This window comes from Sapajus apella, unplaced genomic scaffold (genome assembly GCF_009761245.1).
Source record: "Sapajus apella isolate SASKATOON/1434 unplaced genomic scaffold, GSC_monkey_1.0 scaffold77, whole genome shotgun sequence".
NCBI lineage: Eukaryota > Metazoa > Chordata > Mammalia > Primates > Cebidae > Sapajus > Sapajus apella.
The window spans coordinates 7722023-7743115 of record NW_022437017.1 but is presented as its reverse complement, the minus strand read 5'-3'; the positions used below and the strand labels follow the sequence as shown (position 1 = coordinate 7743115).

The 21093-nt window shown below is 60.9% G+C and overlaps 3 protein-coding genes across 4 annotated transcripts in view; 2 read left to right on the top strand and 1 right to left on the bottom strand.

The window, feature by feature from the left end:
- FZR1 (fizzy and cell division cycle 20 related 1) overlaps positions 1 to 3128 on the top strand; it is a 29892-nt gene extending 26764 nt beyond the window's left edge. The window contains exons 12-14 of one of the 2 annotated variants that reach the window (XM_032252286.1): positions 303 to 407; positions 1473 to 1565; positions 1857 to 3128. In XM_032252286.1, coding sequence (XP_032108177.1) covers positions 303 to 407; positions 1473 to 1565; positions 1857 to 1898 — 240 coding nt within the window. In that variant the 3' untranslated portion in view covers positions 1899 to 3128. Of the gene's footprint in view, positions 1 to 302; positions 408 to 1472; positions 1575 to 1856 lie in introns of both variants that reach the window. The other variant, XM_032252284.1, reaches the window with a different exon arrangement.
- A 734-nt stretch (positions 3129 to 3862) lies between these two features.
- Positions 3863 to 9944, top strand: CUNH19orf71 (chromosome unknown C19orf71 homolog). The gene is made up of 4 exons (XM_032252288.1): positions 3863 to 6144; positions 9175 to 9413; positions 9496 to 9621; positions 9741 to 9944. The coding sequence occupies exons 1-4, from the start codon at positions 5663 to 5665 to the stop codon at positions 9920 to 9922; spliced, it is 1029 nt and encodes a 342-aa protein (XP_032108179.1). The 5' UTR covers positions 3863 to 5662; the 3' UTR covers positions 9923 to 9944.
- Positions 9945 to 10054: 110 nt separating this feature from the next.
- MFSD12 (major facilitator superfamily domain containing 12) lies at positions 10055 to 20626 on the bottom strand. The gene is made up of 10 exons (XM_032252287.1): positions 20150 to 20626; positions 15254 to 15464; positions 12866 to 13010; positions 12599 to 12781; positions 12227 to 12319; positions 12045 to 12137; positions 11453 to 11623; positions 11283 to 11377; positions 10588 to 10718; positions 10055 to 10483 (listed from the first exon to the last, which is right to left on the bottom strand). The coding sequence occupies exons 1-10, from the start codon at positions 20445 to 20447 to the stop codon at positions 10461 to 10463; spliced, it is 1443 nt and encodes a 480-aa protein (XP_032108178.1). The 5' UTR covers positions 20448 to 20626; the 3' UTR covers positions 10055 to 10460.
- Positions 20627 to 21093: the final 467 nt, after the last annotated feature.

Below are 21093 nucleotides of genomic sequence, written 5' to 3'. Positions count from 1 at the left end.
GGCTGTGTGTCCCCAGCACAGATGCAGGGATGACTTGCAGGTGGGGCAGAGGGGCTGTGGGCCCTCTGTGGGTCGTTGTTGGGCTCCAGCCTTTTGAAGTGGGTTGGGGGGGCCGAGCTGTGGCCTCCACACCTCCCAGACGGAGCCGGAGGTGGAGCCACAGCCCGCATCCCCTGCTCCTCCCCGGCTGGCTGGCAGCTCCGAGCTCTCCTGTGGACTCGGGTTGGGTGTGTGTGGGGCGGCAGGCATCACACCCAGCCTCGTTCCCCGCCACTGACCACAGTGCCCCCTCCCACCTGCAGGTGAGCACGCACGGCTACTCGCAGAACCAGATCCTCGTCTGGAAGTACCCCTCCCTGACCCAGGTGGCCAAGCTGACTGGGCACTCCTACCGCGTGCTGTACCTGGTGAGTGCACGCCGGGCGCTTCAAGGTGCCCGGGGATTCTGGAAAAAGTGCCAGCCATGGCTGCTCCAGAGCGCCCCCCGTCCTGTGTTCCTAGGGAGGACAGTGTGCAGATCTAAAACCCTGCGGGACGCAGCAGCGGGGCTGGCCGTCGGGGCATCCGGTGCTGGTTGAATTGCCAGCGTTGGCGTGGGCTTTACCGACTCCCAGCCCTGCAGGTGTGGGCCCTGTCCTCCTGGAGGACCTCAGCCTCTTCATGTGTTTATTTTCCCCAAAAAGAGGGGTGAAGAGGAAAGCCAGAGATAACTCACAGCTGACCAGTCAGATGAACCTGTGGACGTCCTGCACAGCAACCGTGTGCACGTGGCTGGAAGGGGGCCAGGAGGCCTTCTTGTCCCCTTGTGGCCTTACTCGTCAAGGTTTTGTTTCTTCACTGAGAACGTGTTCTCTGCTTTCATCCGCACATCTGACTGTATCCTTCTTCATTTGCGCAGAGTTGACTCTCACCCCTTGCAAGGGTGTGTTCTTGATGTTTTAGCAAAAATGCTCCAACCTTGGCCAGGTGCAGTGGCTCACGCTTGTATTCCCTGCACTTCAGGAAACCAAGGTGGGAGGATGGCTTGAGCCCAGGAGTTCAAGAGCAGCCTGGGCAACATAGCAAGAACCCATCTCTGCAAAACGTTCTTTTAAATGAGCCAGGTGTGGTGGTGTGCACGTGTAGTCGCAGCTATTCAGGAGGCTGTGGTGGGAGGATCACCTGAGCCCAGGAGATCAAGGCCACAGTGAGCCAGGATCGCCCCACTGCACACTTCAGCCTGACTGACAGAGCCAGATCCCGGGATTGAAAAAAAAAAAAAAAAAAAAAAAAAAAAACTCCAACCTTGGTTTCTGCCCATGGTGACCCTGGCCTGCCTCTCCTTCCTGGCCCGAGTCTGAGCTCTGCCCATGCAACCTGGGTTGGGTGGCCCAGCCACCCCACACCTTGCTACCCTTCCTTCAGTCCCCCAGCACTGTCCCAGAGGCACCTCAGAGACCCAGAGACATGGGGTGCTTCCCTCCTGTCCATAGGCAATGTCCCCTGATGGGGAGGCCATCGTCACTGGTGCTGGAGATGAGACCCTGAGGTTCTGGAACGTCTTTAGCAAAACCCGTTCGACAAAGGTAAAGTGGGTCGGTATCAGCGCCACTCGCCCCCACCCCCGCCCCAGCCCCAGCCTGTCCCACGGCCGTCCCTGTCCCCACTGTGTCCTCGGGCGTACCCTCCCCTGGGTTCCCCCACCTCCGAGCTCTCCTCACCTCGCACTCTGGGTCATGTGTCGGGGGTAGTGTGGCAGGCCGAGGCTGGACCAGCACTTCTCAGCCCCTCACCACCAAGCCCCACAGCCTCAGTTTCCCTCCAGGCAGCTTTTCCCGGGGCTGTGGCTTAGCGTCCCCCACCCCATGTGTCTGCAGGAATCTGTGTCTGTGCTCAACCTCTTCACCAGGATCCGGTAAACCCGCCGAGCAGGACCGCACCACACCAGCCATCTCGGGCCGGAGGACCCCAGCTCTTCAGCTTGCATGGACCCTGCCCTTCCAGCGCTTGTCCCCCAAGGAAGGCGGCCGGGCGGGCGGGGAGCTGGGCCTGGAGGATCCTGGAGTCTCATTAAACGCCTGATTGTGAACCATGTCCACCAGTATCTGGGGTGGGCACGTGCTCGGGGACCCTCAGCATTGGGGGCTCCGTCCCACTTCTCAGAGGGCAAGAACCACATTGGACAGCCCCAGCTCGGACTGTCTGTGCTCAGAGCAACGGATGCCCCCTGGGACCCTCACTGCTTCTGTCTATTGGGCACCTGCCCACCAAGGCCGCATGCTCTTCCTGGAACTGCCCACATCTTCAGGAAACAGACCAGATGCCCCGGCTGCCGGTTCACAGCTGTAGCTCCTCTGTGTTGAACCCAAGGCCAGACCAAGACCTGAAGGCCTGTGGATGCAGGAGACACTTCCCACCTGGATTTCGCCTTGCAGCCACCTCTGCTGTCACTTCTCCAAACAGTGATCTTTCTTGGAAGCATCTGTGTCATGGCTATTGCCTGGCAGGTGGTGGGCTTCGGACGGGCCTGTGCATCCCAGCTGAGCATTACCCTCACACCGGAGGAGGACATCTGCTCTGGACTCGTCACCCTGGGAGAACTGATGCCGGGCCTGCTCACCGCGCAGGCTAGAGAGTGTGACAGGTGCTGTGTCCTTGTGCGTTCGCCAACTCGTGCCCTCACGGTGTCCAGCGTCCCCCTTGCCTGCGGCGTGAGACTCGCATCCCCCGAGCCTGCTGGGTGGCTGGGTCCTGTGGAGGCCAGCAGTAGTGCAGCTGCCGCCTGTATCTTGGCCTGTCCTGTCCGTTGGCGCTGGTAGCCGTAGGGAAGCCAGGGAGGCCCGAGGGGCCCAGGAGGTGGGCGCTCTTTGTCCTTCCAGAAGCTTCTCGTGCTCCCAGACCACGAGGCAGGCCAAGAGGGAGGCAAGGCCAGGTAGTGGAGCCTGAGCTGAGCACGGCCCCCGCCCGTCCCTCTGCGCCCCCTTCCCATTTCATAGGGACATGGAGAGGGTGGGGCGGGCTGGGGTTGGAGGGTCCTATCCGCCACCCTGCTGCGCTTGGGAACCTGCACCCCTCGTGTCCTGACAGCCTGGCATCCCCAGCGGGGCTGGTGTGCATGTGTACATATGTATTTGTGACTTTTCTTTGGATTTGTTTTGTGTTTTTGTTGACTGGTCCTGGAAACGTTTGAGGCTGGACGAGGATGGGCAGGGAGCCTGGACCCGCCCACTGCTCCTGGGGGGTCGGGTCCCAGTCTTAAAGCCCTGTCATTTCAAGTGGGCCGATCTTCCACATTCGCTGGAGAGGCACTCTCCACCTTTCTCTGGGCAGGTCGCGGACCCCTCTTGGCCCTCCTGCAAGGTGGGGGCTGGTGCGCGTCGCAGTGTGGATTTTGAGTGGTCAAGGTCTTAGTGTTTCACCTGTTTTTTTTTTTTTTAATAAGAAAACAAACCCTGCCTTTGCCCATGCACACCCTGCCCACAGTCGCCCATGCAGTTGTCAAAGATCAGCCCTGTCGCCGTGGGCTCCAGGCCCCTGCCAGCTCAGTGCACAACCCACTTGGGACTCTGGCGGCCCCTCCTGGGACTGGGAACCGCCACAGGTCCGGGTGGGAGGACGCGCGATTTGTGTTGGGAGCTGGTTCTGTCCATGCTGGGGGTGGAGGAGCCCCCAGGACAGGAAGGCCTTGTTTCTCATGTCATGCAGTGACGCTGTCATTAAACACGTGGATGCACCCGTGGCTGGGGCTGGCTGGCTGAGGGTCCCCGGCTAGGGCAGGGTCACACGGTCCTGCCCTGGAGCCCCTGTCTGGCCCTGCAGCTGCAGAAGCAGCTTCTGAGGGGCTTCCCAGGCCGGCATTTCAGATGGGGGACTCAGCCCCCGAATCCCACAAGAAACCGCTTCTGGGCCCATACACCAGGGCACCGGCCACAGTCCTGTGGCGCCAAGGACTGGACCCCAGTGGGTCCCTGCACCCTAGCCGGATGGCCCTGTTCTGGGGAGGAGGTGCTCGCCTGACTCCATCGGTTGACACTAAGGAGGGAGGCTGGAGGCACTGCTGGGCTGAGGTCACCCCAGGGCTGGCAGATGGGGGCCAGGAGGGACAGAGCAAGTGGGGCGTGAAGGCTTTGGTGGTGGGAGGGGCCCATGGTGATGGGGCAGGGCTTGTGTAGAATGGGGGCTTTGGTTCCCCACAGGCCAGGACAGCCGAGAGGGGCTGGAGAGTCCCCAGGGGAGCAGATGTCAGGCCTGGGGAGCACGTGGGTCACACAGCAGCGCTGGGGCAGGTGTCTCTGCTGCCATCTCCACGTGACAGGCAGAGCAAGGCCAGTGGGGCCATTACTGCCAGGGCCAACCCTGGCAGTGGCTGGGAGATGCCTGGATGGAGGGAGAGGCTGACCAAGGTCCCCATGGGGTGGGCTGCAGCTTTTCCATTGATCCTAGAACGTAGCTGTTGTGTTGAGAGGGAAAGAAAATTGAGAAGAAAAAATCAGGGGCCGCAGGTCCTGCAGTGAGACAGATGCAGGAGGCAGGAACCTGGCCCAGGGGGTGCTGGCACCTTGCTGGGGCTGGGAGGAGGCTGGGGGAGGCAGGCGGCCTGGGGACCAGGGGCTACAGGGAGTCCCCAGGTGGTTTTGAGGCTTGCTTTTGCATGGTGCCTGAGAAGAGGCAGGTACCATCCTGGGCACTGGAGATGAGGGAACACCTGTGTGGAGAGGGCATGGTGGGCATCCCGGAGACAGCAGCTCATGAGGACACAGGGCGGCAGCGCCACGAGGACGGGGAGGGCCCCGGGAAAGGATGGCCTTGGATCAGGGGCTCACCAGAAGCCTAGCATTTCAGCCAGGGGTGGAGGAGGCAGGGATGCCTGGTTGCCAGGCAGAGGGCGCAGCCATGTAAATGCCCCAGGGCAGGACGGCGCCCGGTGTGTGTGAGGGGCAAAGTGAGGAGGGCAGGGCAGGCAGTGTCTGGTGGGCCTCAGGGAAGACTTGGGTGTTCACCCCAAGTGAGTTGGGGACTCTGGGTGTGTGCCCTGGGAAAGGCAGGGTCGGCTCTGTGGGGACCTGACACAGGGGCAGAGGAAGCCGATACCAGGGTGCAGGCTCTGTCCCCACCCAGGCCGGATTCGACCCAAGACGGGGCCCTCTGGCTGAGGAGGGGCAGGGCAGGAGGGTTCTGGATGTTTCCTGGTTTTTGTTGTATGATTTTTTTTATTGTGGTAAAATATATACAAAATCCACCATCTTACAGTAAGCAGTTCTGTGGCTGTGCAGCCATCGCCTCTGATTCCAGAACATTCTCGTCACCCAAAAGGCAACCCCGTCCCTATCACATCACCTAGGCACCCCTGGGTCCCCCTCCCCAGTCCGGGCACCCACGAATCCTCTCCGTGCTGCTGTGGTTCAGCCTGTCCTAGACATTTCATATAAATGGGATCACGGTGTGCCCTTCTGAGGGCTCGCTGAGCATGACGTCCTCAAGGTGCATCCGTGCTGTGGCCCGGGTCAGGGCCTCACTCCTCCTTGTGGCTGAGACTCGTTCTGGTGCGTGGGTGGCCGCGCGTTGCTGATCCCCTCACCCTCAGTGGGTGTTTGCGTGGTCTCTGCCTTGGGCTGTCGTGAATCGTGCTGCGTGAGGCACCGCGTACCGGTCTCATCCTGAGTGTATTTTCCAAAGGAACTGCATGCGAGTGGCTGAGGCATCAGGTACCTGCGCAGGCGTCGCCTCCTGGATGGGAGGTGCACGAGGAGACAGAAGCCCCTCAAGGGGGTGTGGTGATGGGGAGGCTAGGCCCCCGGCGGGTGGGGGGTCGCACGGAGCTGGAGGCGCAGAGCTGGGGGCTGATGGCCACAGACCCCACCTGGCAGTGGTCCTGGCCTGGCCTGCCCACACTGCGTCACACTCTGTCAGATATTGCGAACAACTTTCCAGCCTCCCCTTCCTTGGGGCCGCCTCACCCTGCAGTTGGGAGGAAGGAGTGGTCAGCGCGGTTGCCGGAACACTGGGCGGCCTTTATGCTGTCAGCGGTGGCCTCAGAGGCCTTCCTGGCAGGAGCCCTGGGGACTCAGGAAGACAGGCAGACATGCAGACCCTGAGGCGAGAGGCTGCCGGGCCCTATGTCCCCACAGGGACCCTCGAGACCAGCTTCCCAGCACCTCTCTACAGGTGAGTCCCTCCCAGCTAGCCAGATGCTAAGGGACCCTCCCTCCCAGGGTGTACAGTGTCACTCGGGTGTCAGGTGTCAGTCTGGGGTCTTGCATGTGTCACTCAGTATTCCTAAAAGGCTCATGTGTGTGATGGCCCCTCTGGCTCCGCCTGGCCCCTCCAGCCTGAAGTCACTCACTGTGGCAGCCACAGACTTGGAGACAGGCCGAGAGCAAAAGTGTCTGTGGCCGTTTCCAAGGCCGCAAACGCGCTGGGAGTTTTCACCACAAAGACGCCTTCTGAAATCAGGCGTGCGCAGGGCTGGGTTCTCCTGTGGCTGAGGTCTGCCCTGCGCCCCTCGCAGCACCAGGCACTCCTGGCCCCCGGTCCCTGCTTCTGTCTTCACCTGGCCTTCTTGTGTGCGTCCACGTTTTCCTCTCCTTAGAAGGGCACCAGGCACTGGATTCAGGCCCACCTTAACACGGGTACCTCATCTTAGCTGCAACTACTAAAACCGTTTCCAAACAAGGCCGTGTCCTGGAGCTCTGGGCAGATGTGATTTGGAGCGTACCACAGTCACCCCAATACAGTCTGTTAGCAGTTGTTTAAATGATTATGGAATACTGTGCAGCTGTGGGAAAGACGACGGAAAGCCCTTTGCTGCATTTCCAAGGGAAGAGATCAAAGCAAACCAAGACGGCGGCTGGGCGTGGCGGCCCACAGCTGTGACCCCAGCACTTCGGGAGGTTCACCTGAGCCCAGGAGTTCAAGACCAGCCTGGGCAACATGGTGAGATCCCATCTCTTATTTTTTTTAAAAGACAGAGTTTTGTTCTTGTTTCCCGAGCTGGAGTGCAAAGGCGTAATCTCGGCTGACTGCAGCCTCCGCCTTCCGGGTTCAAGGATTCTCCTGGCTTCCCGAGTAGCTGGGACCACAGGTACCTCCCACCATGCCCAGCTGATTTTTATATTTTTAGCAGAGATGGGGTTTCACCACGTTAGCCAGGCTGGTCTTGAACTCCTGACCTCAGGTAATCCACTCACGTCAGCCTCCCAAAGTGCTGGGATTACAGGCATAAGGCACCACACCCAGCCGTGAGAACCATCTGTACAAAAAATTTAAAAATCAGCCAGACGGCCAGGCATGGAGGCTCATGCCTGTAATCCCAGCACTGTGGGAGGCCGAGGTAGCATTATCACTGAGGTCTGGAGTTGGAGACCAACCTGACCAACATGGTGAAACCCCGCCTCTACTAAAAACACAAAATTAGTTGATCACGGTGGCACATGCTTGTAATCTCAGCTACTTGCGAGGCTGAGGTGGGTGGATTGCTTGAGCCCAGGAGGTCAAGCCTGCATTGAGCTGAAATTGTGCCACTGCACTCCAGCCTGGGCAACAGAGTGAGACACTATTTCTGCTTAAAAAAAAAAAAAAAAAAAAATGGAGATGCAGTGACCCGGGCTACTGTCAGTGTGGAGTAACAGGGTGGAGGGGGCACGTCCCACCTGCCCCTGGAAGGAGACACCAGGAAGTAATAAGTGGCAGGTGGGTATGGGGCCAACATCGGGGAGAGGGGCTCACTTCTCACTGATTATTTTAATTGCATGTTTTTTTTGAGATGGACTCCCTTTCTGTTGCCCAGACTGGGCGCAATGGCGAGATCTCGGCTCACTACAACCTCCACCTCCACCTCCCGGGTTCAAGCAATTCTCCTACCTCAGCCTCCCGAGTAGCAGGGACCACAGGCACCTGCCACCACGCCCATCTAACCTTTTTATTTTTAGTAGAGACAGGGTTGCACCATGGTGGCCAGGCTGGTCTTGAACTCCTGACCTCAGGTGATCCACTCACCTTGGCCTCCCAAAGTGGAGAGCCGGGACCGTGCTCCCACACAAGGCACAGATGAAAGTGTTTCTATCCCTGCCGGGACTACACGGGGCCAACCACCTTACTCTTTGGGGTGACTTCCTTGGGACATATTCCCAAAAGCAAAGTCACAGCATGAAACATCTTTAAGTCTCTTGTTTTTTTTTTTTAAGAGACAGACTGTTGCTCTGTTACCAGGCTGGAGCGCAGTGGCACAATCTCGGCTCACAGCCACCTCCACTTCCCGGGTTCAAGCGATTATCCTGCCTCAACCTCCTGAGTAGCTGGGATTACAGTCACATGCCACCTCGGCCGGCTAATTTTTGTATTTTTAGTAGAGATGGGGTTTCACCATGTTGGCCAGGCTGGTCTCAAACTCCTGACCTCAAGTGATTCATTCGCCTCAGCCTCCCAAAATGCTGGGTTTACAGGTGTGAGCCACATGCCTGGCCAAGCAGGTCCCCCAGTCCTCCTGAGGCCATGGCTCCACTTCTTCCTGGTGCACCTCCAGGCCAGAGGGGCTTCCCAGAGGAAGGGACTTGTGGATCTTGGAGGCTGGACAAAGACTGTAGGAACCCAGGAGTGGCCAGGGCCCTTGACCTTTTCCCTCCCTGGTATCTCCTCTCCAGGCAAGAAAAGCTCAGAACAGAAGGGTTTAGTGCTGGCCGAGTGCAGTTGCTCACGCCTGTAATCCCAGTACTTTGGGAGGCCGAGGCGGCGGCTCACGAGGTCAAGAGATGGAGACCAGGCCAACGTGGTGAGACCCTGTCTCTACTAAAAATACAAACATTAGCTGGGCATGGTGGCAGGTACCTGTAGTCCCAGCTACTTGAGAGGCTGAGGCAGAAGAATCGCCTGAACCCGGGAGGCGGAGGTTGCAGTGAGACGAGATGGTGCCGCTGCACTCCAGCCTGGTGACACAGCCACACTCCATCTCAAAAAAAAAAAAAAAGTTTAGTGCTCACCTGGGTACCAGGGGTGGGATGTGTGGGGAGAGAGGGGTCAGCCTCTCTCCTCTGCCACCTGCTGTGGGGTGAGGGGTCCAGGGCCAAAGGACAGACACCAAGTGGGGAGGGAGGGTGGCTCCATGCTGTGGGCCAGGCCTCTACACCCTCCACCCTGGCAGACATCGAAAGCGCCCATTGTAGAGACGGGCTCAGTCTCTGCCCCACCGCCCACCCTCAGCGATGACTACCTGTCCCTGGAGGGGCCACGCTGGGCACCGGCCATCAAGCAGGCCACACGCTGGAAGTACACGCCCATGGGACACGATGCAGCCGGCCAGCTGTGGTACACGGGCTTGACCAACTCGGACTCCCGGAAAGCCTGGTACAACCTGCCCTCAGCCCTGGACCGCCCCTTCCGTGAGGCCTACAACCGCTGGCACGGCTGCTACCGACACCGCGAATGCAGCCTGCCCTCGGGTGAGTGCCCACCCTCCCCGCCCCGGGTGCCAGGCCTGCTCGAGGGGGACAGGAATGACCGCCAGCCCCCATCCTGCTGCAGCCTACACCCAGCACCTGCGGGAGACTGCCTGGCATGACCCCATCGTCCCCGCCCAGTACCTGGACCCCAGCACCCGGTGGGGGAGCATGCTGTGGAAAGACAGGCCAATCCGGGGCAAGGACTACGGTGAGGCCATGGGCAGCTCCCCGGGAGGCCAGGGTGAAATTGCCCAGGGAGGCCCGGGAGCCCCTTGCTGGCTGAGGGTGAGGAAGGGGGGCATGCAGTGACCCCGGTCCCACCTGCAGTGGTCAACAGGAACCGGTATGGGGTGGAGCCTCTGTGGAGGGCATCGGACTACGTGCCCTTCCTGTCCCTGCCCCAGCGGCCACCGCACACCACCCAGAACTACTTGCAGTGGGGCCTGGAGCCATACTGCCCCTCCACCGGCCAGCGGCTCCCACCCGGCCCCACACCTGCTCCCCGATAAACACATGCTTCCACGACACACCTGCAGTCTTTCTGCACCCAAAAGACGGTGGCTACCCACAACTAGGGCACAGCCGAGATGCCCAGGCTACCCTGCCCTGGGCCACCCCTGCCCGGCAGACACGAGCCAGGCTGCCTTCATGTCTTTATTTGCTGCCAGCAGAGTCCAAGCCCACCGGGCAGTCCCGCTGCCCACCATGGCGGGGTCCAGGCCCAGCCCACCACCCCATGGCTGGGGCTCCTGCCATCCCCAGGCCAGAGGTGAGGGGTGAACTGTGCTGGGGTTAGGGTTCCCCCAGACCCCTCTGGGGTTCCTACTTCCTGCTGAGAGGGGCACCCCAAGTCCTCCAGAGGACTGAGAGTTGAGAATGGGGCAACCTAAAAGCCCAGGGATCCTTGCAAACCTCTGGATTCATTCCCGCCGCCTTTACCCTGACTCCCATCCCCGGAGCCGGTGGGGGGGGCTTAGCCCCTAGGCGCTGGCAGCATCCTCGTGGGTCCCCACATTTCCCTTGCACAGGTGCAGGAGGCGTCAGCACTCAGGGCTGGGTTTCTGGGTCCCCTGCCAGGGAGGGGTGGAAATGGCATTAGAGAAGGTGGGGTGGGCCCCACGCTTGCCCCTGGTGTGGTCAGCATCTGAGGAGGGAGGGGTGGTCCAGGACTCACAGCGTCGCAGACGGATGGGCCACAGCAGGAGGCTGCAGAGACACAGTGCGGCAGCCACGCCCACGCCGCCAGTCACAGCCACCATCACCCAGTGGTAGAAGGTCACGCAGGCCCTGCAGCAGAGCTCCGAGCTGTGGGAGGAAGCAGGGGCCTAGTGGGCACCACAGGGATGACCCCACCCTACCTGGACAGGTTCCTCCTGTCCAAGCTGGAAGCTGAGGGTCAGCCCCCCCCCCCCCCCCCCCCCCCCCCCCCCCCCCCCCCCCCCCGCCCGGCCAGTCCCCTCCACCCCTTCTCTCCCTGTCTCCACATGGTCCAGGCCCAGTGGGGCCCACCTGCACCTACCTGCCCAGTCCCCTCACCCCCACCAGAGGGCAGCTGTGAGTGCCTGTCCCTCTGCCCACAGCCCGCCCACCCTCGGGTCAAAGCCCAAGCCCTCCCCATGGCCCACCAGGCCCTGCGCGACCTGCCCCCTCCCTCTCTTCCCTGTGCACACCATGTGTGGCCCCTCCCCATTGACCTGGAACGGTTTGACTTCCTGCAAGTGTCAGGTCCACATCCCCTCCTCCAGGAAGCCCTCCCTGGCATCCTGTCCTGGCTGCCCAGGCCTCTACAGGCGTGAATGCTGGGAGGCTGTCTCTCCACCCATCCTTGTCTGAACCCCTTCCTCACGCGGGCGGGCGGACGACACTCACGGACAGGGATGTAGGCTCTGGATGGCCATGACCGCCAGCCCGTTGGCCACCTTATCGGAGAAGCTCATGGAGCCATACACAAACGCGCCGCTGTTCTGGGGGGACATGGGTGGTCAGCGTGCACCCCGAGTTCTACGCCCAGCCACCCCCACCCCGGCCACCAGCCTTACCGTGTGGGAACCAATGAGGTCGGCCGTCATGGCCAGCGAGGTGACGAGGATGGTGGCACAGCCAGCACCCAGCAGCACAGCTGCTGCGTACACGGCCACACCCAGCCCCTCCGCGAGCGCCACCCAGGCAGCAAAGGCCAGGATCACCAGGAGGCCCAAGAAGTAGGTCATCTGCAGGGGACAGCCCCGGGGTCAGGCCCACGCTGCTGGGTGCCCCCGAGCCTGGCACTTGCCCTCTCTAGTCTTCAATCCACCACCCCTTACCCTGCAAACAAGGGGCATGAGCTGGACGGTCACTAAGGAGCCCCGGCTCTGGCCTCAAGAAATCCCAGGCTCTGAGGCCCAAGAGAACTGCCAGGTGGAGCTGTGCGCTCTGTCCACGCGGCAGTAGCTGGAGACGCGTGGCTATTCCGCCTAAAGGCAGGTCAGGTACACAAAAGCAAACGAGTGGCACAGGGAGGACGGAAAGCTCCAGAGCTCTGCCGCCACGACAGTGTGAACTCGAGACACGCAGAGGCCAGGGCTCCTGGTTCCCAGATCCGGGGCTTCTACAAGGCGGGAACCCCGGCTGCAGGGCACCCCATCCACTCACGTTCCTCCCGATGCACTTGTTGATGGGCTTCATAAGGAAAGATGAGAAGAAGCCGCTGAGGTACATCACAAGGGGGATCGTCGCGATGAACTTCTGCAGGGCAGAGCCAGGCACGGTGTGTCCATCACGGCTTGCCAGGCTGGGGCCGTCCCACCCCAGCGCCCCCGTCCCAATCTACTTACCTTGGGCAGGTTGAGAGAGTAGGTGAGGTACATGGCCATATAGGTCTGAGACAGGTTGACGATGAGCCTGGTGGTCATGTACAGCATGCCCGCCTGTGGGCAGACCAACAGAGGGACCAGCTGGGGTCAGGAGGGCCCTTGTCCACTCCCACCAGCAGGGGGCACCGGGGCCTGGGTGGGCACCCTGCAGCTGGCATTTGATCCGTGGGTAGTGACTGCCCCGTGGGTTGGGGGAGCAGAGATCAGTGCTTCATTAGCGTTCTGCCCTGGGCTCCTGTGTGCGCTGTGTGTGTACGCAGCTGTCCCGCACAGCAAAGGGCCCAAAGGGTGGGAGAAGAGGTCTGAGCTGGCCCTGCCACCCCCAGCACGCACCTGGTAGAAAGCCGGCTCCCGGAGCCAGTGCTTCCAGAGCAGCAGGGGCTGGGCAACCGCGGGGGCCAACAGGGGGCTGTGCTCGCCCGGCTCCTCCTCACGCGGCCGGCGCCTCTCCCGGGTGCCCAGGTGGAACAGCAGTGAGAACACGGCACCAACACCCACCACCATCAGGGACAGATTCTGGGGACGCGGCAGAAGCAGTCAGCAGCAGCTGGCCCAGCCCCTGCCCCAAGGACTTCAGGAAACACCCAGGCCCCAGCTCACCTGGAACACGGGCACGTCCTGGCCCCCCAGCTGGTCACTGATGCTGATGTCCTGGGTGGGCCCCACCCTCGACGAGCCCTGCAGGTGCAGCAGGAGCCAGGCAGCACCGTAGACAGTGATGTTGGCCACCACGGTGAATGCATACCTGGCGGGCAGGCGGGCAGGGACTCAACAGGACCCTGGGAACCCAGGCCCCTTCTTCCCCAGGTGGCCACGCCGTCGTAGCGCCTTGCGGAACCCCAACTGCTGGGAGAGTCCAGCCACTGGCACACTGGGTGGCGGCCTCCAGGATACCTGTGCTGGCCTCAGTTTCCCCAGCCCGCAAGTTATCTGACACAGGAGAGCTGTGACCAGCAGCTCCACCCTTCCTGCCTAGGACCAGGGTGCAGTTACTCAGCCAAGCAGCGTCCAGGCTGCAACCCAAAAGTCTGAGAACCCAGAGACTCAGAAGCCAGGATTCAGGAATAATTCTTCCCCAGACGCTGGGTGGCTGCAAGGCTAGAAGCCTAGACAGGCGGGGAGTCTGAGCTGGGGGCTTTGGGAATCCCACCATGACTCAGCCTCCCTTTCTGAAAGTAGGAACCATGCCCCCCTCAAGGCCGCATGAGCACAGCAGGAGGTCAGCTGACAAAGTGCCTGCACACAGGAAGTGGCCAGGGCCCTGGGTATTGGGAAACCCCTGTCGTTAGTGCCTGCATCTGTCTCACAGCCATAATGGGGAACTGAAAGCCAGGGGAGGAGGCAGGGGGGCAAACAGTGGGCTCCCCCTACACTGCCTTCCTGATGAAGGCACTGTGGGGACCCTGGCTTTGGGCACCATTTGGGGCCGTGTCCTCCTCTGGAATACGAGGGAAGGAACAGTTCCCACCTCCCATTCCCCAGGGAGGGCTAAAGAAGCTGAGATTCAAGGGGCGGCGCAGTGGCTCACTCCTATAATCCCAGCAGTTCAGGAGCCTGAGGAAGGCAGATCACCTGAGGTCAGCAGTTCAAGACCAGCCTGGCCAACATGGTGAAACCCTGTCTCTACTAAAAATACAAAAATTAGCCGGGCATGGTGGCGCACGCCTGTAATCCCAGCTACTCAGGAGGGTGGGGCAGGGGAACTGCTTGAACCTGGGAGGCAGAGGTTGCAGTGAGCCAAGATCACACCACTGCATTCCAGCCTGAGCAACAGAGCAAGACTCTGTCTCAAAACTATAAAAATAAAAAGAGGGGAGACTTGTGGGTGGGCCTGTTGAATCAGAGGATCCTTTGGGAGACAGGGCTTCCTGAAACCAGAGATTCTCCCTCCTGGCCTCAGAAGCAGCAGCCAGCCACTGTGACTTCCACACGTGGAAGATGACAAATTCCACCATCAACCATGGAGGAGGTACCACCCCAACCTTCCATGAGACCCTAGGCCTGGACAACCCCTTGAATGCAGGCTCAAGACAGACCCTGAAGCACAACTCCTGCCCCCAACAGCCACGCTGGATCCTGACCCCTAGAAACCGTGAGAGGAGAATGTGCGATGGGTAGGCACACTGGCTTGTGCCTGTAATCCTGGCACTTCAGGAGGGCAAGGCAGGAGGAGCCCTTGAGCCAAAGAGTCCCCAGCCTGAGCAATATAGCAAGACCCCGTCTCTACAAAACCTTTAAAAACCAGCCGGGTGGCCGGGCGCGGTGGCTCAAGCCTGTAATCCTAGCACTTTGGGAGGCCGAGGCGGGTGGATCCCGAGGTCAAGAGATCGAGACTGTCCTGGTCAACACGGTGAAACCCCGTCTCTACTAAAACTACAAAAAAAAATTAGCTGGGCATGGTGGCGCGTGCCTGAAATCCCAGCTACTCAGGAGGCTGAGGCAGGAGAATTGCCTGAACCCAGGAGGCGGAGGTTGCGGTGAGCCGAGATCGCGCCATTGCACTCCAGCCTGGGTAACAAGAGCGAAACTCCGTCTCAAAAAAAAAAATAAAATAAAATAAATAAACGTAGCTGGGCGTGGTGGCTCACGCCTGTACTCCCAGCACTATAGAGGCCAAGGCAGGTGGATCACTTGAGGTCAGGAGTTTAAGACCAGCCTGGCCAACATGGTGAAACACCATCTCTACAAAAATAGAAAAAAAACAGCCAGGCCTGATGCTGGGTGCCATTATCCCAGCTGCTCGGGAGGCTGAGGCAGGAGAATCGTCTGAACCCAGGAGGCAGAGGTTGCCGTGAGCCGAGATCACACCATTGCACTCCAGCCTGGGCAACAGAGCAAGACTCCATCTCAAAAAAATAAATAAATAGCATAAATTAAAACTGAACATAAAAGACTGTGTGGTCTCCAGCTGCTGCGTCTGTGGTGTCGCTGACTCATAAGCCAGACCCGTCCCACCCGGCTCTCAGGGGCAGGTGCCCGGGCTCCCACCTGAGTGCTGTGAGTTCCACCTTCTCGTGGTCGTTGGTGACGAGCTCTGGGATGAGGCTGAGGTGGGAGATCTGCGTGGAGGCCCAGCCAAACTGGAAGATCACGATGAACGGGCCGTAGTACAGGAGCGCGGCCCACTCGGGCGTGGCGGCCCCACAGCCCAGGCAGGGGCTGAAGATGAAGGGGAAGGACAGCAGGACACAGACGGTGCCTGTGGACAGGAGGGGAGGTCAGTCAGGGCCTTCCCGCACCAGCCAGGGCTCCTGGGGTGGGGACACTGAGGGAGGACAGAGGGAAACCGAGGCACAGATGGAGATCTGCTCTCCCCGCCCCATATGCACACGGGCACACAGAAGCGAGGTTCTGCAGCCAGGGTTTCCCAGGCTTATGGCCCTGGTCACAAAAGGGGAAACTGAGACCAGATACCCGGGCTTAGTAGTCAGAAGAACTGCGGCACAGGAGGTTCCCCGGAAACCTGCCCCACACAGGTGCCCCAGTTACATCCACAGCCTCCTCCCGCTCCTCTCCCTTGGCCACTGTCAAGCCTCCTGTGGGGCCTCGGGAACTGGGAGGCCCTGGTGGAGCTGGGCTGGACCCTGCCCTCCCTAAGCTCCCCGTCTCTGTCAGCTCCTAAGGTGACCACTCCCTGGAGCTCCTGCCCCCAACCGAGATCCACTGTGCCAAGCCCCAGCCTTTCACATGCTCAGAAAAAAAAACCCTAAGACACTTTGGAACAAATGTCAGATCCTCCCTGCAGCCCATGGAGCCCTGTGCGACCTGCCCCCTCCCCTCCCTGCCCTGCCTTCTCCCCACCTCTCTCTGCTCCAGCCACACGGCCTCCTCACTGTTCCTCCAACTGCCCCCGGGCCTTTGCACAGGCGTGCCTCTGCCTGGAGCAGTCTGGCTGTCACATCTTGGCAAGACCGGCTACTTCTCACCTCTCAGCTCAACCGGAATGTCACCTCCTCAAACACTTCCTCTCCTGGCCCCTGCTGCCCCTACCTCACTTCAGCACACCCAGGAATTCTTTGTCTCTCCACTGGCTTTCCTCTGCAGACAGCAGGCTCCAAGGGGCCTGGGGAGACCCAACACGGAACTCAGTACTTCAATACTGCTTTTTTTTTTTTTTTTTTTTTTTTTTGAGACTGAGTCTGGCCCTGGCGTCCAGGCTGGAGTGCCGTGGTGCAATCTTGGCTCATTGCAGCCTCCGTCTCCCAGGTTCAAGCGATCCTCCTGCCTCAGCCTCCCATGTAGCTGGGATTACAGGCACCTGCTACCATGTCCAGCTCATTTTTCCATTTTTGGTAGTGATGGGGGTTTCACCACCTTGGCCAGGCTGGCCTCGAACTCCTGACCTCAAGTGATACGTCCTCCTTGGCTTCCCAAACTGCTGGGATGACAGGCGTGAACCACTGCGCCCTGCTGTTACTTCAGTACCCTCTGAGTGAGCGAACTATAACAATCGTGGACCTGACGCAGCCTGGAGGCGTGGGTGTCATCCTGTTTTCCAGATGGGAAAACTGAGGCCTCTAGACTGAGCTGGAGCCAGGCCCCTTCCCTGCAGCCCTGCAGCCCTGCACTGCTCTCCTCCCAGCCTAGAGCACCTGGAGGGATGCCTGTACCAAGCCTGGTGGCTGAACCTCCTTCCTCCCTGCAGGCTCCAGAGGTGACCTCATCCCCAGACACTGGGACTGCCCCGGACAGCTGGAATTGGAGAAGTGAAACCAAAACCACCCCCTCCTGGCGGTTTCCCTGGAACACAGGCCTGGGAGGGTTTGTGCAGATTCCTGGGGTCCTGGGGTCATCCGGGGGCAGAGAACGGACTGTGGACTCTAGTGAGAAGGTCCCTTCTTGGCTGGACTCCCTGCTCCTGCTGACCAGTCTGAGTTAACCATTGCCGGGGCCGGGGGACTTTGGGCAAGTGACTGTGCCCCTCTAGGCCTCAGTTTTCACACAACAGGGATGGTGGCCAGGAGTGGCGGCTCATCCTGTAATCCCAGCACTGAGGGAGGTTGAGGTGGGAGGATCACTTGAACCCAGGAGGTCAAGGCTGCAGTGACTCGTGATTACGCCACTGCACTCCAGTCTGGGTGACAGAGCGAGACCCTGTCAAGGAAAGAAAAAAAGAAAAGAGAAAGAATGGAAAAGAAGAGGCCAGGCGTGGTGGCTCACGCCTGTAATCCCAGCACTTTGGGAGGCTGAGGCAGGTAGATCACCTGAGGTCAGAAGTTCGAGACCAGCCTGGCCAACATGGTGAAACCCCATCTCTACTAAAAATACCAAAATTAGCCGGCTGTGGTGGAGAACACCTGTTATCCCAGCTACTTGGGAGGCTGAGGCAGGAGAATCATTTGAACCTGGGAGGCGGAGGTTGCAGTGAGCCGAGATCCCACTACTGCACTCCAGCCTGGGCGACAGAGTAAGACTCTGTCTCAAAAACAAAAAAGAATAGAAAGTTCCTGCCCCACAGGCTGGCCTGAGGATAGAGTTCACCTGCGGCACTAGAGAAGCTCCTTCTACTCTGAACTTCCTGCTTCCGCAGCTTCAAAGTAACGGCGGTTCCTGCCTTTCCACAGCTCTTTCTGCTATTTGGAATGCGCCCCCCCTCCACACACTCCTACGCATCCTTCAGAACCTCAAAGCTAACATCATTCTTCCTTCTGAAGCCCATTCATGCCATCTGCCCACCCACAGGAGGGTTTGTGCCTGGCTCTGGGGTCTTCCCAGGATTGGCGGGGAGTCCCCCAGGACTATTTACGGGGCATGGGGAGTCCTCAGCCACCAGCCCCAGACTTGGGACTGAAATAGAGAAGCGGGAGCTGCTGTCCGGGTGAGCTCCGCTCCAGTCACCTGACCAGGCATCAAGAGCAGCTGCCTGGGCTTCCACTCCCAACCGACCCTCTTGACCCTCCAGCCCCACCCAGGTGGCCCCCAACTCTCAGCTCCCGGGGCAGGTGCCCTCCCCCAGGCAGGGAGGAGGGTGAAGGTAGAATCTTGCTATCTGGCCGGAGCACCGTTCCCCCAGGTCTGCTTTGGAAAAGCATAAAGCCTTCAGTTGCTTTTTCTGTCTGTTTTTGTTTGCGTTTTTTTTTTTTTCTTTAAGATGGTGTTTTGCTCTGTCTCCTAGGCTGGAGTGCAGCGGCGTGATCTCGGCTCACCGCAACCTCTGCCTCCGGGGTTCAAGTGATTCTCTTTCCTCAGCCTCCCAAGTAGCTGAGACTACAGGCGTGCACCACCACGCCCAGCTAATTTTTGTATTTTTAATAGAGATGGAGTTTCGCCATGCTGTCCATGCCGGCCTCAACCTCCTGACCTCAGGTGATCTGCCACCTGGGCTTCCCAAAGTGCTGGGATGAGACGCGTGAGCCACTGCCCGGGTGCCCGGCAGTCGTCTTGTGTGTCTGTCATGAGCTTATCCAACTATCATGATCAAAGACGCGTTTTAAGCCCTGGGTTCCGCTCAGCAACCAATCCCAACGTAACCAAAACGGAAGGGACAGCCGGTCCCCCTCCGTGTGCCACAGTCTCAAGTGACCCAGGAATAATCTGGACACGAAAAACATGCAAATCCAGCCCCAAGCTGCGCCTTCTTCGGGGCCTGGAGCTCTCAGGCCACTGAAGACCTACTGCCTCTTGCAAAACCTGCCATTCCCCAGAGCCTGGGGTCACCACCCACTCAGTCATCGCTCGCAAGGGTGAGGAGGCACCGGCCTGCCACTCCTGTGGCCTGGAATTCCAAGAGCTGAGCAGGCTTCCCGGCCCTGCCTCCTTGCCCCATGTGCCCCAAATGCCAGAAGGCAGCCAGCAATTCTTCCAGCGCAAGAGGAGCAGGGAAGGAGGCTGTGGCTAATCTTCAGGCCCAGGGTCCGGGCGGGGAGAGGAGGGCCGCTGGGAGGCAGGCCTGCAGGCTTATCGAGGGGCACCGGGGCAGGGTGATGCCAGCCTCCTCACCTCCCAACAGCCCTCTCCAATCAGGGCACCTCCCCCAGACCTAGGCGGACCCTGACCCTGGCAAGAACAAGGCAAAGACCCTTGACCCTCCAGTCCCACCCAGGCGGCCCCCAACTCTCAACTCCCGGGGCAGCACCCCCAAACCACCCACGCACGAGGGTGCCCTGGCAGAATGGACAGAGAGAGGGGGCTCTAGGCAGCCTGATGGTCCTCTGCCATAGCTGTCCTGGTTGGTCACCCTAATAGACAAGGTGAGGCTGGACAGACTGACAGAGGCGGCGCGGGGCAGTCACCAACCCTCCAGAGGGTTCAGGGCGGCCGGAGGAGGCAGAGGGACAAGGGAATTAACACTGGAAAGGCATGCAGTCAGATGGCCAGGGTCCTACAGGTCAGACAGCAGGCTCTGAGGCAGACAGACAGGGGAGGCTGGGCCAAGGGGCTGACAGAGGGAACACGGGGCAGTTAAGCAGAAGGTGGGGGAGGCTCATGGCTCAGGCAGACAGCGGGGCCCTGCACAGTCAGACAGATGGGGAGGCACTGCACAGTCAGATATGGGAGGCCATGAGACAGAAAGACAGGGGAGGCTCAGGCTGGCTGGTGGGATAGTCAGGGGAGGGTCAGGAGTGACACCACAGTGGGGGCACTGGGTAGTCAGGGCAGGGTGGCTGAGGCCACGGAACAGAGAGGTGAAGACTCAGCTCACGGGGTGGGCAGACAGACAGGGGAGGCTTAGGTCCCCCGCAGACAGACAGAAGGGGCTAGGTGGTGGAGGCAGACAGATAGCGGAGGTTCAGGCCCAGGACAGACAGTGCAGGGAGGGTCAGGCCACGGGACTGACAGACCGAGAGGAGGCGCGTGGCCGGGAGGCGGGTCAGAGGGAGGAGGCGCCCGGGTCAGTGACTCTCGGAGGGGCTGCCAGACAGATGGCGGGGCCGGGACACTTACCGACCAGGTGCCAGGCCTTGCGTGGGCCGTAGCGGGCGCAGCAGCCGGCGGCGCGGTCGGCCTCGTAGCCCACGAGGGGCGTGCACAGCCCGTCGGCCACCTGGCCCAGCAGCAGCAGCAGCCCCGCGCCGCGCGAGCTGTAGGCGCGCACCGAGTGCAGGTAGAGCAGCAGGTAGGTGAACCACATGGAGGCGCACAGGTCGTTGAGGAAGTGGCCCACGGCGTAGCTCAGCCGCGCCACCAGGGACAGCGGCCGCGGGGACGGCGCCGCTCCTGCCGCCGGGGGTCCCGGGCCCATCGCGGCGCCGGGCACGCGCGCCCCGCCTCCGGGCTCCGCGGAGAGTGCTCCGGCCGGGCCTCACGGGGTGCGGTGGCGGGAGGCGCCGGGGACCCCAGCACGCGCCGGGCACCGCGCACCCCGCGCCCCGCTCTCTTCCGGCCGCGCCCGCACCCGCCGCGTCCGCCCCGCACTTGCCTCTGCGGCCGCCAGGCCCTGGAGCTGGGAGTCTGCGCTGGGCCGGGTGGGGCGGGGCGATCCCGGCATCTGCACCAATCGGAGCCGCGCCCCGGGGAATCGCAGCCAATCGCCGAGGAGAGAGGAGAGGGGCGTGCCCGCAGGGCTTGTTCGGCCTCTACGCCGGGCACCCGCACGGTCCTAGTGCCCGCGGGATAAGAGGGCGACCCCCGATCGCTCAGCGTGAGTCTCCTGAACCCCCAAACACTCTGGAAGGAAATGGACGAGGGGGGCACAGCTGGCTGCCACTCAGACCCCGCCTCCAGGCCCGCGCCACACCCAGCTGGACGAGGCCCACTGCGAGCCGGGGTGGAGCGCATGGGATGGGCAGTGGGTTTGGGGGGGGTATGGGGGGGTTCTGCGCGCGAGCGTGTCTCGGGGTCCGGTGACTTCCCGGCCTAGAGAGACGCGATCGCACGCGGAGAGGACG

Coding starts and splice junctions, on each gene's coding strand:
- CUNH19orf71 (XM_032252288.1), top strand. CDS start 5,663: ATGCGAGTGGCTGAGGCATCAGGTACCTGCGCAGGCGTCGCCTCCTGG. Junction 6,145..9,174: donor TTCCCAGCACCTCTCTACAG/GTGAGTCCCTCC, acceptor GCCCACCCTCAG/CGATGACTACCTGTCCCTGG. Junction 9,414..9,495: donor CGAATGCAGCCTGCCCTCGG/GTGAGTGCCCAC, acceptor ATCCTGCTGCAG/CCTACACCCAGCACCTGCGG.
- MFSD12 (XM_032252287.1), bottom strand. CDS start 20,447: ATGGGCCCGGGACCCCCGGCGGCAGGAGCGGCGCCGTCCCCGCGGCCG. Junction 13,011..15,253: donor GTGGAACTCACAGCACTCAG/GTGGGAGCCCGG, acceptor CCTGCCCGCCAG/GTATGCATTCACCGTGGTGG. Junction 10,484..10,587: donor GCCCATCCGTCTGCGACGCT/GTGAGTCCTGGA, acceptor CCTCCCTGGCAG/GGGACCCAGAAACCCAGCCC.